At 40.2% G+C, this 12,389-nt stretch overlaps 1 protein-coding gene across 1 annotated transcript in view; it reads left to right on the forward strand.

Annotated features, from left to right (window-relative positions):
• LOC139731413 (T-complex protein 1 subunit alpha-like) overlaps window positions 1-12,389 on the forward strand; it is a 138,435-nt gene that overhangs the window by 93,273 nt on the left and 32,773 nt on the right. The window contains 2 exon segments of the mRNA XM_071642300.1: window positions 10,397-10,523; window positions 11,783-11,958. Coding sequence (XP_071498401.1) covers window positions 10,397-10,523; window positions 11,783-11,958 — 303 coding nt within the window.

The raw sequence follows: 12,389 nt of genomic DNA on the forward strand, positions 1-12,389 counted from the left end.
ACAAAAATCATTGGTATACATACTGAGGTGTGACTCGAATCAACAACCTGATTGTTAGACAGACATCATATATCTACTCGATTTCATCACAGTGAGTTACAAGTTGTAGAATGAAACACTTTCAGAGAGTTTTGAGGTTGAAAAAAATGTAAAAAAAAAAAAAATTTCTGGTCCCACACATAACGGCACATATTTTCTCTTCTAGAGTATAATTGTCAAGGTCATTTTTCTCCATTTTTTACATGATTATATTTATACCCCCGCCAAACGAAGTTTGAAGGGGGTATATAGGAATCAGCGGACGGTCGGTCGGGCGGTCGGTCGGGCGGTCGGTCGGGCGGTCGGTCGGGCGGTCGGGCGGTCGGTCGGGCGGTCGGGCGGTCGGGCGGTCGGTCCGTTGCAAATCTTGCGTCGCGAACTACTTCCTCAGTTTTCAACCGACTCCCATAAAACTTGGCACAGATGTGTGCCTTGGGTTGTAGATGTGCAAAACATATTTTTTGACAGTACCCAAAAGTACGTTGCCATGGTAACGGCATATTATGGGCAAAAATGGGTACAAATCTTGCGTCGCGAACTCCTCCCACAGTTTTTGATCAATTTTTATGAAATTAGGTACAGATGTTCATCTGAATATGTTAATGTGCAAGACACATATTTCCGCAGTGGCAAAAAGTGCGTTGCCATGGTAACGGCATGTTATTGGTAAAATATAGGGCAAAATGCTTCATGGCAAAACTGCTTCATCAGTGTTCTTCCAATTCTCATGGAATTCATATTGAATGTTTGTCTTAGGATATAGGTCAGCATGACACATTTCTTGACTGTGACAAAAAGTATGTTGCCATGGTAACAGCTCACATATTATGAGCCAAAATGATGGAAAATTTTGTGTTGCAAACTACTTCCTCAGTTTTTGCCCAATTTCCATGAAACTTGGTACAGATGTGTGCCTTTGGTTGTAGATGTGCAAGACGCTTTTTTGACAGTACCAAAAAGTATGTTGCCATGGTAACGGCATATTAATGGCAGAAGATCAAGGAAAGATCTTGCGGATTTAACTACTTCCTCAGTTTTTTGACCAAAGCTTATGAAATGTGGCACACACCTTGATCTTGGTGGGAAGATGTGGAAGACATAGTTTTCGGACGTGTCGGAAGCTGTGTTGCCATGGTAACGGCATATAAATGGCAGAAGATCAAGGAAAGATCTTGCGGATTGAACTACTTCCTCTGTATTCGACTGAAGCTCATGAAATGTGGCACACACATTGGTCTTGGTGGGAAGATGTGCAAGACATATTTTTTGGACGTGTCGGAAGCTGCGTTGCCATGGTAACGGCATATTAATGGCGGAAGATCAAGGAAAGATCTTGTGGATTGAACTACTTCCTCAGTTTTTGACAAAAGCTTATGAAATGTGGCACACATAATAGTCTTGGTGGGAAGATGTGCAAGACATATTTTTCGGACGTGTCGGAAGCTGCGTTGCCATGGTAACGGCATTTAAATGGCAGAAGATCAAGGAAAGATCATTCCTTGGGTAAGACTGTCGTCACGGGGCGGGGGTATTAATCACCTTAAGTGATATTTCTAGTTCTCCTAGATATCAATCACCGTGATAAAGTTCAACATGATCAAAGGCCATTAACACTATTTTTCAGGGCATAAAAGTCTCTGAATGTCCCATAAGTAACGCACATGTTATCTTGGACTTGCCCATAATCTTCTGTTTTCTTTATTTTTGTCGAGCCCACCGGAGGTGTGGGGAGACTAAGAGATCGCCTGTGGCGTCTGTCTGTCTGTCGTCCGTCCGTCCGTCCGTCGTCCGTCCATCGTCCGTCCGTCGTCTGTCTGTAACACTACAAAAACTTGAATAACTCTCTACTGAGGATGTCAATTTCAATCAAACTTGGAGGGAAGAGTGGTTATGCAACGTTACACATTTTACCAAACATGTAGGGCACCTCAAGGTCAAAGGTCACAGGCAGAGGTCAATGAACTATAGGGCCCAATGTTAAGTTTTTAGGGTGCGTTTCGTTTATGGCTCATAACTTTTGATCCCTTTGTCTGTTTGTGACCAAACTTAGATGGTAGATGTCCCTTGGGAATTTGAAGGTTACCACAAGGTCAAAGGTCACAGACAGGGGTCAACGAACTTTTAGGGCCCAATGATCCCTTTTGAACTTTTGATCCCTTTGTCCGTTTGTGACCAAACTTGGATGGTAGATGTCCCTTGGGGAGTTGAAGGTCACCACAAGGTCGAAGGTCATAGGCAGGTCAAGGAACTTCTGGGAGTTAGAAAAATAATTTCTTGTACGCGAATGGGCGAGACACAATTTGGCACTTGCCTTGTTCACAGAATGTTTTAGAAGATATTCATTACTTTACAGAAAAGATTTTGTATGCCTGTTCGATATGAATGTCAGTCATGCAACACCACTCGAAACTCCACATGATCATCGTGGCAGTGAAAGCTGCTGCTTGCTCGATTGCGTGCATACACCCGAATACAATATGTAGGTACAGGTACTAGAGTACTAGTTGTTGGTGCAGGGAGATAGGTCCACCTCCCAGCTTGTTGGTACACAACTCAACTGCTTAAGTGTACTGTAAAAGTGGAAATTTTTGCAATGTTGAAATTTTTGCACATTTGACGCAACCAGAAACAAGCACCAAAATAAAAGCACACAAATATTTCTGTTTGCCATATATTCCAGTAGTTTGATGTATTGATTCCGCAGGAATAAAAACATGCGAAACTCATCTTACCCAGCCGGGCGCGAAAAATTAGTGGAGCAAAATATCCACGTAATACAGTAATAAATCACACCACCAGATGGACAGCAGGCCAGGGACGAGGAGTAAGACAGCTCAGTGCTGCTCATCCCACAACATTCAATCATTTCAATTGTATGATTTCGTGTACCTAATCCACAAGGTCTTGTTAATATCTCAGCTACGTTTGTCCCTGGAAATATTCACTACAGAAATAGTATGTAAAATTTAACTCTATTGACCTGATTTGGCAAGTTTCCTCGATTTCTAAATTGATTGTCAGTTTCACAGGCTTTCTTATTTTTCAGTTCAATATATAATGTAATTTCTCAGAATGCCCCCCTCCCCCCCCCCCCCCCCCCCCCCGAAGGAAACTATAGTATGCAACTGTCGTACGTATGACAGCCATGCTTGACTCAGCCAGCAGCATAGCGGTCATCCATCGATATCCCTTCTGTAGTGTTGATCAGCACATGATGGCCAGTAATCTCACCATTGTATCGTCGCTGGGGTGACAAGACCTTGTATCTGCAATTTTTGTGACAATGACTTTTTGTCCCCGCCGAACGAGTTCGAGCAGGGGACTATGAAACGGGCTCCGTACGTGTGTGTGTCCGTGTGTCCGTCCGTCCGTCCGTCCGTCCGTGTGTGCGTCCGTGTGTGCGTCCGTGTGTGATCAAAATCTTCAATTTGCTACTTCTCTGTCATTTATGAGCCAATTTTGATTCTGTTTGCTTTATATGATAGCACTACATGGGAGCTTTGAAACTTCTTCACAGAATTTCAGTCGTGACCTTTGACCTTGACCTTTGACCTATATTGTACATTTTGCTACAAAATGCTACTCCTTCGCCATTTCTAACCCGATTTCGATTCCGTTTGCTTTATGTGATGGCACTAGGTGAGGGCTTCAAAACTTCTACACAGAATTTTGACCTTTGACTTCTTTGACCTTTGACCTTGATTTTCGACCTGTATTGTACATTTTGCTACAAAATGCTACTCCTTCGCCATTTCTAACCCGATTTCGATTCCGTTTGCCTTATGTGATGGCACTAGGTGAGGGCTTCAAAACTTGTACACAGAATTTTGACCTTTGACTTCTTTGACCTTTGACCTTGATTTTTTGACCTATATTGTACATTTTGCTACAAAATGCTACTCCTTTGCCATTTCTAACCCGATTTCGATTCCGTTTGCTTTATGTGATGGCACTAGGTGAGGGCTTCAACACTTCTACACAGAATTTTGACCTTTGACTTCTTTGACCTTTGACCTTGATTTTTTGACCTGTATTGTACATTTTGCTACAAAATGCTACTCCTTCGCCATTTCTAACCCGATTTCGATTCCGTTTGCTTTATATGATGGCACTTGGTGAGGGCTTCAAAACTTCTACACAGAATTTTGACCTTTGACTTCTTTGACCTTTGACCTTGATTTTTTACCTATATTGTACATTGGCTACAAAATGCTACTCCTTCGCCATTTCTAACCGGATTTCGATTCCGTTTGCTTTATGTGATGGCACTAGGTGAGGGCTTCAAAACTTCTACACAGAATGTTGACCTTTGACTTCTTTGACCTTTGACCTTTATCTTTTGACCTATATAGTACACTTTGATACTAAATGCTACTTCCGGCGGGGACATATTTTATGCACCGCGTAATTTCTACTTTTCCTTGTTTAGATTAATGGTCAAATGATGGGTTGAGTGATGTCCTGTCCAAATCCCAACTGTCTTACTCCAAAAATAAAGTTACCATGGCATATCAACGGAAACGCTTTCCCATTCGCTCTAGTGCTTTGGCCGCCATGTTTTTTGGCTCTCCTGAACATTTGACATTTTGTAGATACGAGGTCTTGTCGCCCCAGCGATGGTATGCACCTTGCTTCTTCACTTAAATGAATTAAGACTGATAATAAAATATGACATATATTCCCTATGAAAAAAACCCATAAAAGCCTCAAAAAGAAATCACAAATAAAATTGTCTGCCACCAATCATGCCGAGCCTTTGCAAACAGTGGGAGTGCTCAATACGTACCATAATTGTGTTATTATACACACAGTGTGAATGGAAGATCTGCGTTCCATGGTAACAATTAGTTTTACCAGGTTTCACCTCCCTGGTTTACTTTGATTTGATTTGATAATGGTTTATTAGAACAAACATGCAAAGTAGTAGCCCGAAGGCTGAATGATAATGCATCACATTAAATAAATTACATCAAACAACATACATTATATGAACATTTTAACAGTAACAAATACCAATTACATTAACATAACAAATACACAGCATCATATAAAACTTAGATTTCCCTGTAATTAATTCAATACACCATAAAATTCAATAAATATATTATGCATATCTTCCATAAACAATCTCATTAACCATTAACACTTTAATGATTTAATGCTCAGATAAATGTGCCATCTAACAACAACTAAAAGAAAAGAAAATTATCGTTTAGAAAGGAAATAATCTAATCAAATATGTAGAGACTATTTGATGATTGTAATTGCATATAACATTAATCAACTTATAATCTGACGGCCTTAAAAAGAAATTTACGTGCTAACTTCAACCACATTGTACATTGCACCTAAATTTGTCAACAGCAGCTTATTGCAAGCTGATGAAGGCAGTCTCTTCAGCTGTTTTCCAATTTCTGTTGAAATTATTTTTCTCTTGTTATCATGAAGCCTGAAAGATTGGAAAAAAGAGAAGATTGAGAAGTGACATTTAAGCATTGTGCAGTTGATAATTATCTGAAATGATATGTTGGCTGGGAGTACATGAGAATGCATTTACTAAAGCCCATGTCTCTCCAAATAGAGCAAAGCAAACGAGCAAAACTTTTTTCTAAAAATGTTAAAAGACAAGTCCACCTTCGTATACCGTGGTTTGAATGAATGCAACAATATTAGCAGAACACATCAGTGAAAGTTTGGGGAAAATTGGACAATCCATTCAAAAGTTATGAAAATTTAAAATTATCTGCGCAGCCACTGCTGGATGAGAAGACTACTACAGTGTATGATGTCACATGCATACAACGATATAAGGAAAACAAAAAGAGAATTTCACAAAACTTTACTTTTTGTCTCACCCACCGGAGGTGAAGGCGAGACTAAGGGATCCAAATGGCGTCCGTCCGTCGTCCGTCCATCGTCCGTCCGTCCGTCGTCTGTCGCAAATGTTAAAGTTTACCTGCAAGACTCTCTTATGATGCATAACTGGGCAACTGTTACAGCAATGGATGCCACACTTGGATGATAGAAGTACTAGGGGTATCTTCATGTTATGGTGTTGTTGGAGGTCATGTGATGATGTCAAAGGTCATTTGAGGTCATATATTAAAGAGTACGTGCAAGACTCTCTTTTCTATGTTAAAGTTTACCTGCAAGACTCTCTTTGACAAATAACTTCACATAAGTTGCTTGGATTACAACCTAACTTGGGTCATAGATGCACTTGGGGTACCTTCATGTCATGGTGCTGTTGGAGGTCACAGGATAAGGTCAAAGGTCATTTGAGGTCATACGTTAAAGTTTACTTGCAAGACTCTCTTATCACACGTAACTCGACACATGTTGCTACAATGGCAATCAAACTTGGGTGATGGATGCACTGGGGGGTACCTTCGTGTTATGGTGCCGTAAGAGGTCACATGATAAGGTCAAAGGTCATTTGAGGTCATACGTTAAAGTTTACTTGCAAGACTCTTATCACACGTAACTCAGCACATGTTGCTACAAAGGCAATCAAACTTGGGTGATGGTAGATGTCTCTTGGGAAGTTGAAGAATACCACAAGGTCAAAGGTCACAGACGGGTCGACGAACTTTTAGGGCCCAATGTTAAGTTTTTAGGGCGCATTTCGTTTATGGCTCATAACTTTTGATCCCTTTGTCCGTTTGTGACCAAACTTATATGGAAGATGTCCCTTGGGGAGGTGAAGGTCGTCACAAGGTCAAAGGTCACAGACAGGGGTCAACAAACTTTTAGGGCCCAATGTTATTTTTTAGGGCGCGTTTTGAATGTGGCTCATAACTTTTGATCCCTATGTCCGTCCGTTTGTGACCAAACTTGGACAGTAGATATTCCTTGGGGAGTTAAAGGTCATCACAAGGTCAAAGGTCACAGAAAGGGGTCAACAAATTTTTAGGGCCCAATGTTAGATTTTATGGCGTGTTTCGATTATGGCTCATTACTTTTGATCCCTTTGTCCGTTTGTGACCAAACTTGGATGGTAAATGTCCCTTGGGGTGTTGAAGGTCACCACAAGGTCAAAGGTCATAAGCAGGTCAATTAACTTCTGGGAGTTATGAAAATATTAATTCCTTGTACGCGAATGGGCGAGACACAATTTGGCACTTGCCTTGTTGAATAAAGTGCACATTTCTTCGACTTGTTACTGACGTATTCTAAGGGTAATATTATTCCCCCCTGCCTTCTGAAAGAGAGAAGTTGAGTATTCTTTTGTTATGCGAGAAAAGCAAAAACGTGTGGAAATTTCTTTATTCTTTCTTTATATCGTTGTACACATGTGACATCACAAGCTATGGTAGTCTTCTCATCCAGCCGTGACTGAGAAGAAACTTTAAAAATTTATAACTTTTGAACGGATTGTCCGATTTTTCTCAAATTCTCACTGATGTGTTCTACTAATATTGCTGCATTCTCTCAATCCACATGTCTATGTAGGTGAACTTGTCCTTGAAATACTCCAGCAAAATCGGGCAAAATTACTAATACTAATTAAGCACAGAACTTTTGATAGAACGACAGTTTCGAAATGAAAAAGAAAGGATGAAATGACATGAAAAGAGTCAAGAACTTGTTTCAACATACCATAGGTTTGAGAACAATTTACAGGACTGAAGTGAAATGATAATAAAATATTCGCAGTAACACGTGTGAGAGAGGCTACGTACAAAACATACGAAAATTGCTATAAAGTAAGAATGTACAAATTAATCACACAGAGACTCCAACTCTCCCGTTTTTGACGGGAGATCTCCCGCCGAAAACCCATTTTTGCAAAATCTCCAGTTCTCCAGCTTGAGATTTAATTTCTCCCGCCCTGGCTCTGTGTCTCCCGTTGGAAAGGATTTCTTACTTAGGCCAAAAAAAAAATTGTTGCATTGGCGTAACATGAGATTTTCAAATAGGGGGTCGGTCGGGCGGATTTTTTTTTTTTTTTTTTTTTTTTTTTTTTGCTACCTGCATTTTACGTGTAAAACTCGTGCTCAGCTCAGTAAGCAGTTACAACTGCTGCACCGAATGTGCTGTGTTCATCTATTCTACAAATCATTTATTACCCCTTCACAGAATTTAAAGATGTTGAAATCCCTATCCTGAATGTTTTCACTTCATATTTTACTATTTTGACTTAGATAAGATAGATGCAAATTGACCCATATGTACGATCTTTTCATCGCACACGGCGATCTCTATTACAGTCCCACATATACAGATTCGTGTAAGTTCTCCACACAAGAAACCTATGGCAAAACTGTGCACAATACATCGCAGTCTGAATGCTACGTATACACTGAATAAATCTTGTTAGAGTACGTGTCCGTGTTGGAAACAGATGACGTACTGATCAAGGAAGGCTTATGCGAGGCGCTAGATCTCTCCCTCGTACATCCGATATCCCCAGAGCCGTTTCCACTTCCGGGTTTGTGCGATCGCGATCGCAATCAACAAGATATTTGATATCGATAGCAAAAAAAAAAAATAATAAAAAAACATGGGGTCGGCGGAATTTTTAGGGTCGGGCGGGTTACGCCAATGCAACAATTTTTTTTTTTGGCCTTATTGTTATCTTATGTTGAAAAAATAAGCTTTAGATAGCACCAGAGAGCAACTAGAAATCTAGGAACTTAGCGCTTCAATTCGTACACATCAACTAAGAACTTGGAGTCTCCCGTTTGCTAAGGGTTTCAGGCGGGAGAATCTCCAGATCAGAAGGTGCTTAGGGTTGGATTCTTTGATCACATCTACAGACGCATACACTTTTTGTACATATCGTCACACAAATCATACATGCAATGTGCAAACAGAAACTCACCTCTCAATTGCTGCAAAATCACATTTTTAATCACGTAAAACAAACCCAACGACACTCCCCAAAAATATCTTCATACTTAGAAAAATGAAGGAAAATAGGAGGAAGTGAAAGCAAAGGTGAGCAAAAGGCAGAAAGTGGATGGGCAGACAATTAGTATCGAAATGATGCACGAACCACTTTAACTTCAGTTTATTTGTTGACCGTGTACCCACAGAACAAGCACATGAAACTGCGGAAAAAATAACTGCGATCGGTCTGATTTTTGGGCATCTCATTTCGTCAAAAAATTTCCATGACATGCCAAGTTTTGCATTACCTCTCGCTATGTGCCAGGTGTCTTACCAATGCCAAATCTCACATTAGCTCGTGCTTTTAAATAGCTATCGTTAGTTTTTTCACAAATGTTAACTTTCATTAGCGATCGTCATTGAGAATGTTAATGTTAACGTTAATGAACAGAAAGTTTCTTTTGGTATAGACTGTATGTACCCATGGCCTGCCAGTGATTAACTGGAGTCAAACTTGAGCCAAGGTTCATAATGTACAAGTACTTCTGTTAGTGAGGAATAAAAGTTGTTCTTTGGTTACCTCACGATGGCTGTCATTGGTCCAAGGGGCTGAAGACTTGAAGCAAATCTTTGTTTGTTATTAGTGGCAGAAGGGACCAGATGGAGAAAGCATATGATTTTCATCTGTAGGTGTATGTCCTTTTTACTAAATCTACAAAGCCCCTATGGAAGTCTGCAAGTGTGAAAATTAAATAATTTGACGGCAGTGAGTGTCTTATTTTTGTTCCCAGGCATAGATTTTTATTGCCATGTCTAAAGTGTCCCTGTACTATTCACAAAAGATATTGCAGTTGAATGTAGGCTGTGCATGTAGTGAATGGTGAGCTGGGATGTGAATGTAGGTCTCATACAATGCATTGTGTGCATTATAGCACCTAACTTAAAATGACAAATTTGGTAAGCCCAGGGGGCTGGTGTTAGCCAATTGAGAAAAAGCATGTCAGTGGCCAACACAAACGGTGGAGCTTGTTTCAGCAGACAACATGCAACACTGGGCCCAACATTAGATACCAAAATTACTAGTACGGTATGTCGTACAATGTATCTTTGAGATCAACCTTCTAAAACACCAACTGATTTCAAGTTCAGGATTATTGCTGATGCCTAGTGTCAAGGTAGCACTGCCACCAGCTTTAGCTCCAAAGGGTTTTTTATTCTACGCAGGGACTTATTACTGTGTTGAAATAGCATTTCAAATCTTGCAGTTAAAACATCCTGCGTGTTCTGGACAACAAAAGTCATCATCTGTTGTAGTATTTAGGTAAAAATACTTAATGTACACATACTGTCAACTAGATAAGTTTCATTAGCCAGTTTTGCAGCATCACCCTCCAGCTCTGTGTACGTAAATATGATCATATTTACCCAAATGCTGATCATTTAATATGTGACTAACCAAGATGGTATTTAATATCTTCACAAAAAATGCATGTTTCAGCCCTTTTTTTTTCCCCCCCATCTACAGCTATGCCCAAGCGTATTGTAGGTGCAAAATTAGCCTGTCTGGACTTCAGTCTGCAAAAGACAAAGATGCATCTTGGTGTTCATGTGACGGTGGAAGATCCAGAGAAGCTAGAGGCCATTAGGAAAAGGTCAGGATTGTTAAAAGTCAAACTGTTGTGCCTTGATCTGTTCCCCCCCCAAACCCTTCTGTGTTATGATGCTCTGAACCAGTGGGTGGGTATGCTGCACATGAATAACAGTGTCATTAATAACAGTGTCATTGATTTCATATGACAGACTCGTAGGATACTGGTAAGGATGTTCTGTTTTGACCAATTGATACCCCATCCCAAGGGGACATTACGTACCATGCTGATTGTCCATGTGCCTGCACTTTCATAAGCTCAGCAATCTTTACCGATTTTATTGTATCATTTTCATGAAAGTTTTATTAAAAAAGACGGAAATTATCATGAAGTGTAGTCCCCCCCCCCCCCCAATTTTGTCATTTTCCACAGATTTTAAATTGTAGTACTTCTAGGGTGAGTTCTAGACTTTAAATTTTATGAAGCTATTCAGAAAAAAATTTGGCATGTGATGACTGTCATGTAAAGTTGTGCAAAATTTTTGTAGAGTAGCAGACCATGTATTGCCATGGTAAGAGCACATTATGGCCCCAAAATCAGGTGAAAGTGAGTACAATTTTTCCATTTTTTATGTGAATCTAAAGAAATTTGGCATACTTGTGATGTCTGTGTAGCAATATTGTACTGAGATTATTTACAGTGCATACAGTATGTAAAGTTACTGTTCATTTTTATCAGCAGTGTACCAGTACAGAATTGTTAGATTGGGTATTAATCACCTTCAATATTTTTAGTTTTTGCCGTATATGGTATAACACTGAGGAATGTGCAAAATATTTCGTATTTGTGGTGTGGCATCCCTTAAAGAGACTGTACAGTTCTGGTTGAGATGAGGATTTAGCTTTTAACGTTTTGCGAGATATTCGGAAACCACTCTATGGGATTTCAAAGAGCATGCAATTCTAAGGGGAATCAAAAGTTTATATGATGAAAATCAGTTTTGAAATGGCTGAGATATCAAAAAACAAAGTGAAACAAAGAGATCCTAATAAAAGGCGTGGCCTGTCGCTTTTCATTATTTTGATATCTCAGCCATTTGAAAACCGATTTTCATCAAATAAACGTTGAATCCTTTTTAAAATTGCATTTTTTTTTTCATATTTCATAAGAGGTTTCTCATCATCTCACTTAGGAATGTTATAAACCTGAATCCTCACCTCAACCAGTACTGTACAGTCCCTTTAAACCTAATTGTTCAGCAGTACCTATTGAAAGCCTCATCTTACTACTCTGTGTGTCTGTGTGTGGCTTTTTTTTTCCAGAGAGTCTGACATCACAAAGGAGCGAATCCAGAAAATCCTAGATGCTGGAGCCAATGTGATCTTGACCACTGGTGGTATTGATGACTTGTGCCTCAAGTACTTTGTGGAGGCTGGTGCTATGGCAGTCAGGAGATGTAGGAAACAGGATCTCAAGAGGATTGCCAAAGCAACTGGAGGTAGAATTGTTTTATTATATTAAGTTTAAAGTCGGATGATCCTAACCCCTAATGGTACGTAAACTCCCTAACGAACGAAGTTTGAGCATGCAATTGTGCAATGCCAAACTGCAGTGCTACATCCATAAACGTGTGGGACAATGCTGCCACTGAGACACGTGTGTGTGTATGTGTGTGTTTGTACGCATCATACACAAACATTGTGACCGCGTGCTGCAGTGATTGGAGGAGAGAGGCCAACAGACGCATGGAGAGGCCAGAAGACGCATGGCTCTTTTGGCCTCACTTCATGCACATGCGCACTGTGAGTGTGCGTCCATTCGGAAGCTCGCGTGGCTTGGACAGCCATTTTGGGTCAGGTGATTTTGAGACCCAGTGTTGTTCGCTGACCCATTGAGCCAACGCTATTCTCATTCGGTGTCACGACATTG

Source organism: Diadema antillarum, unplaced genomic scaffold, assembly GCF_040938485.1.
Source record: "Diadema antillarum isolate AM-2024a unplaced genomic scaffold, OU_Dant_1.0 seq00000369_RagTag, whole genome shotgun sequence".
Taxonomy (NCBI): Eukaryota; Metazoa; Echinodermata; class Echinoidea; order Diadematoida; family Diadematidae; genus Diadema; species Diadema antillarum.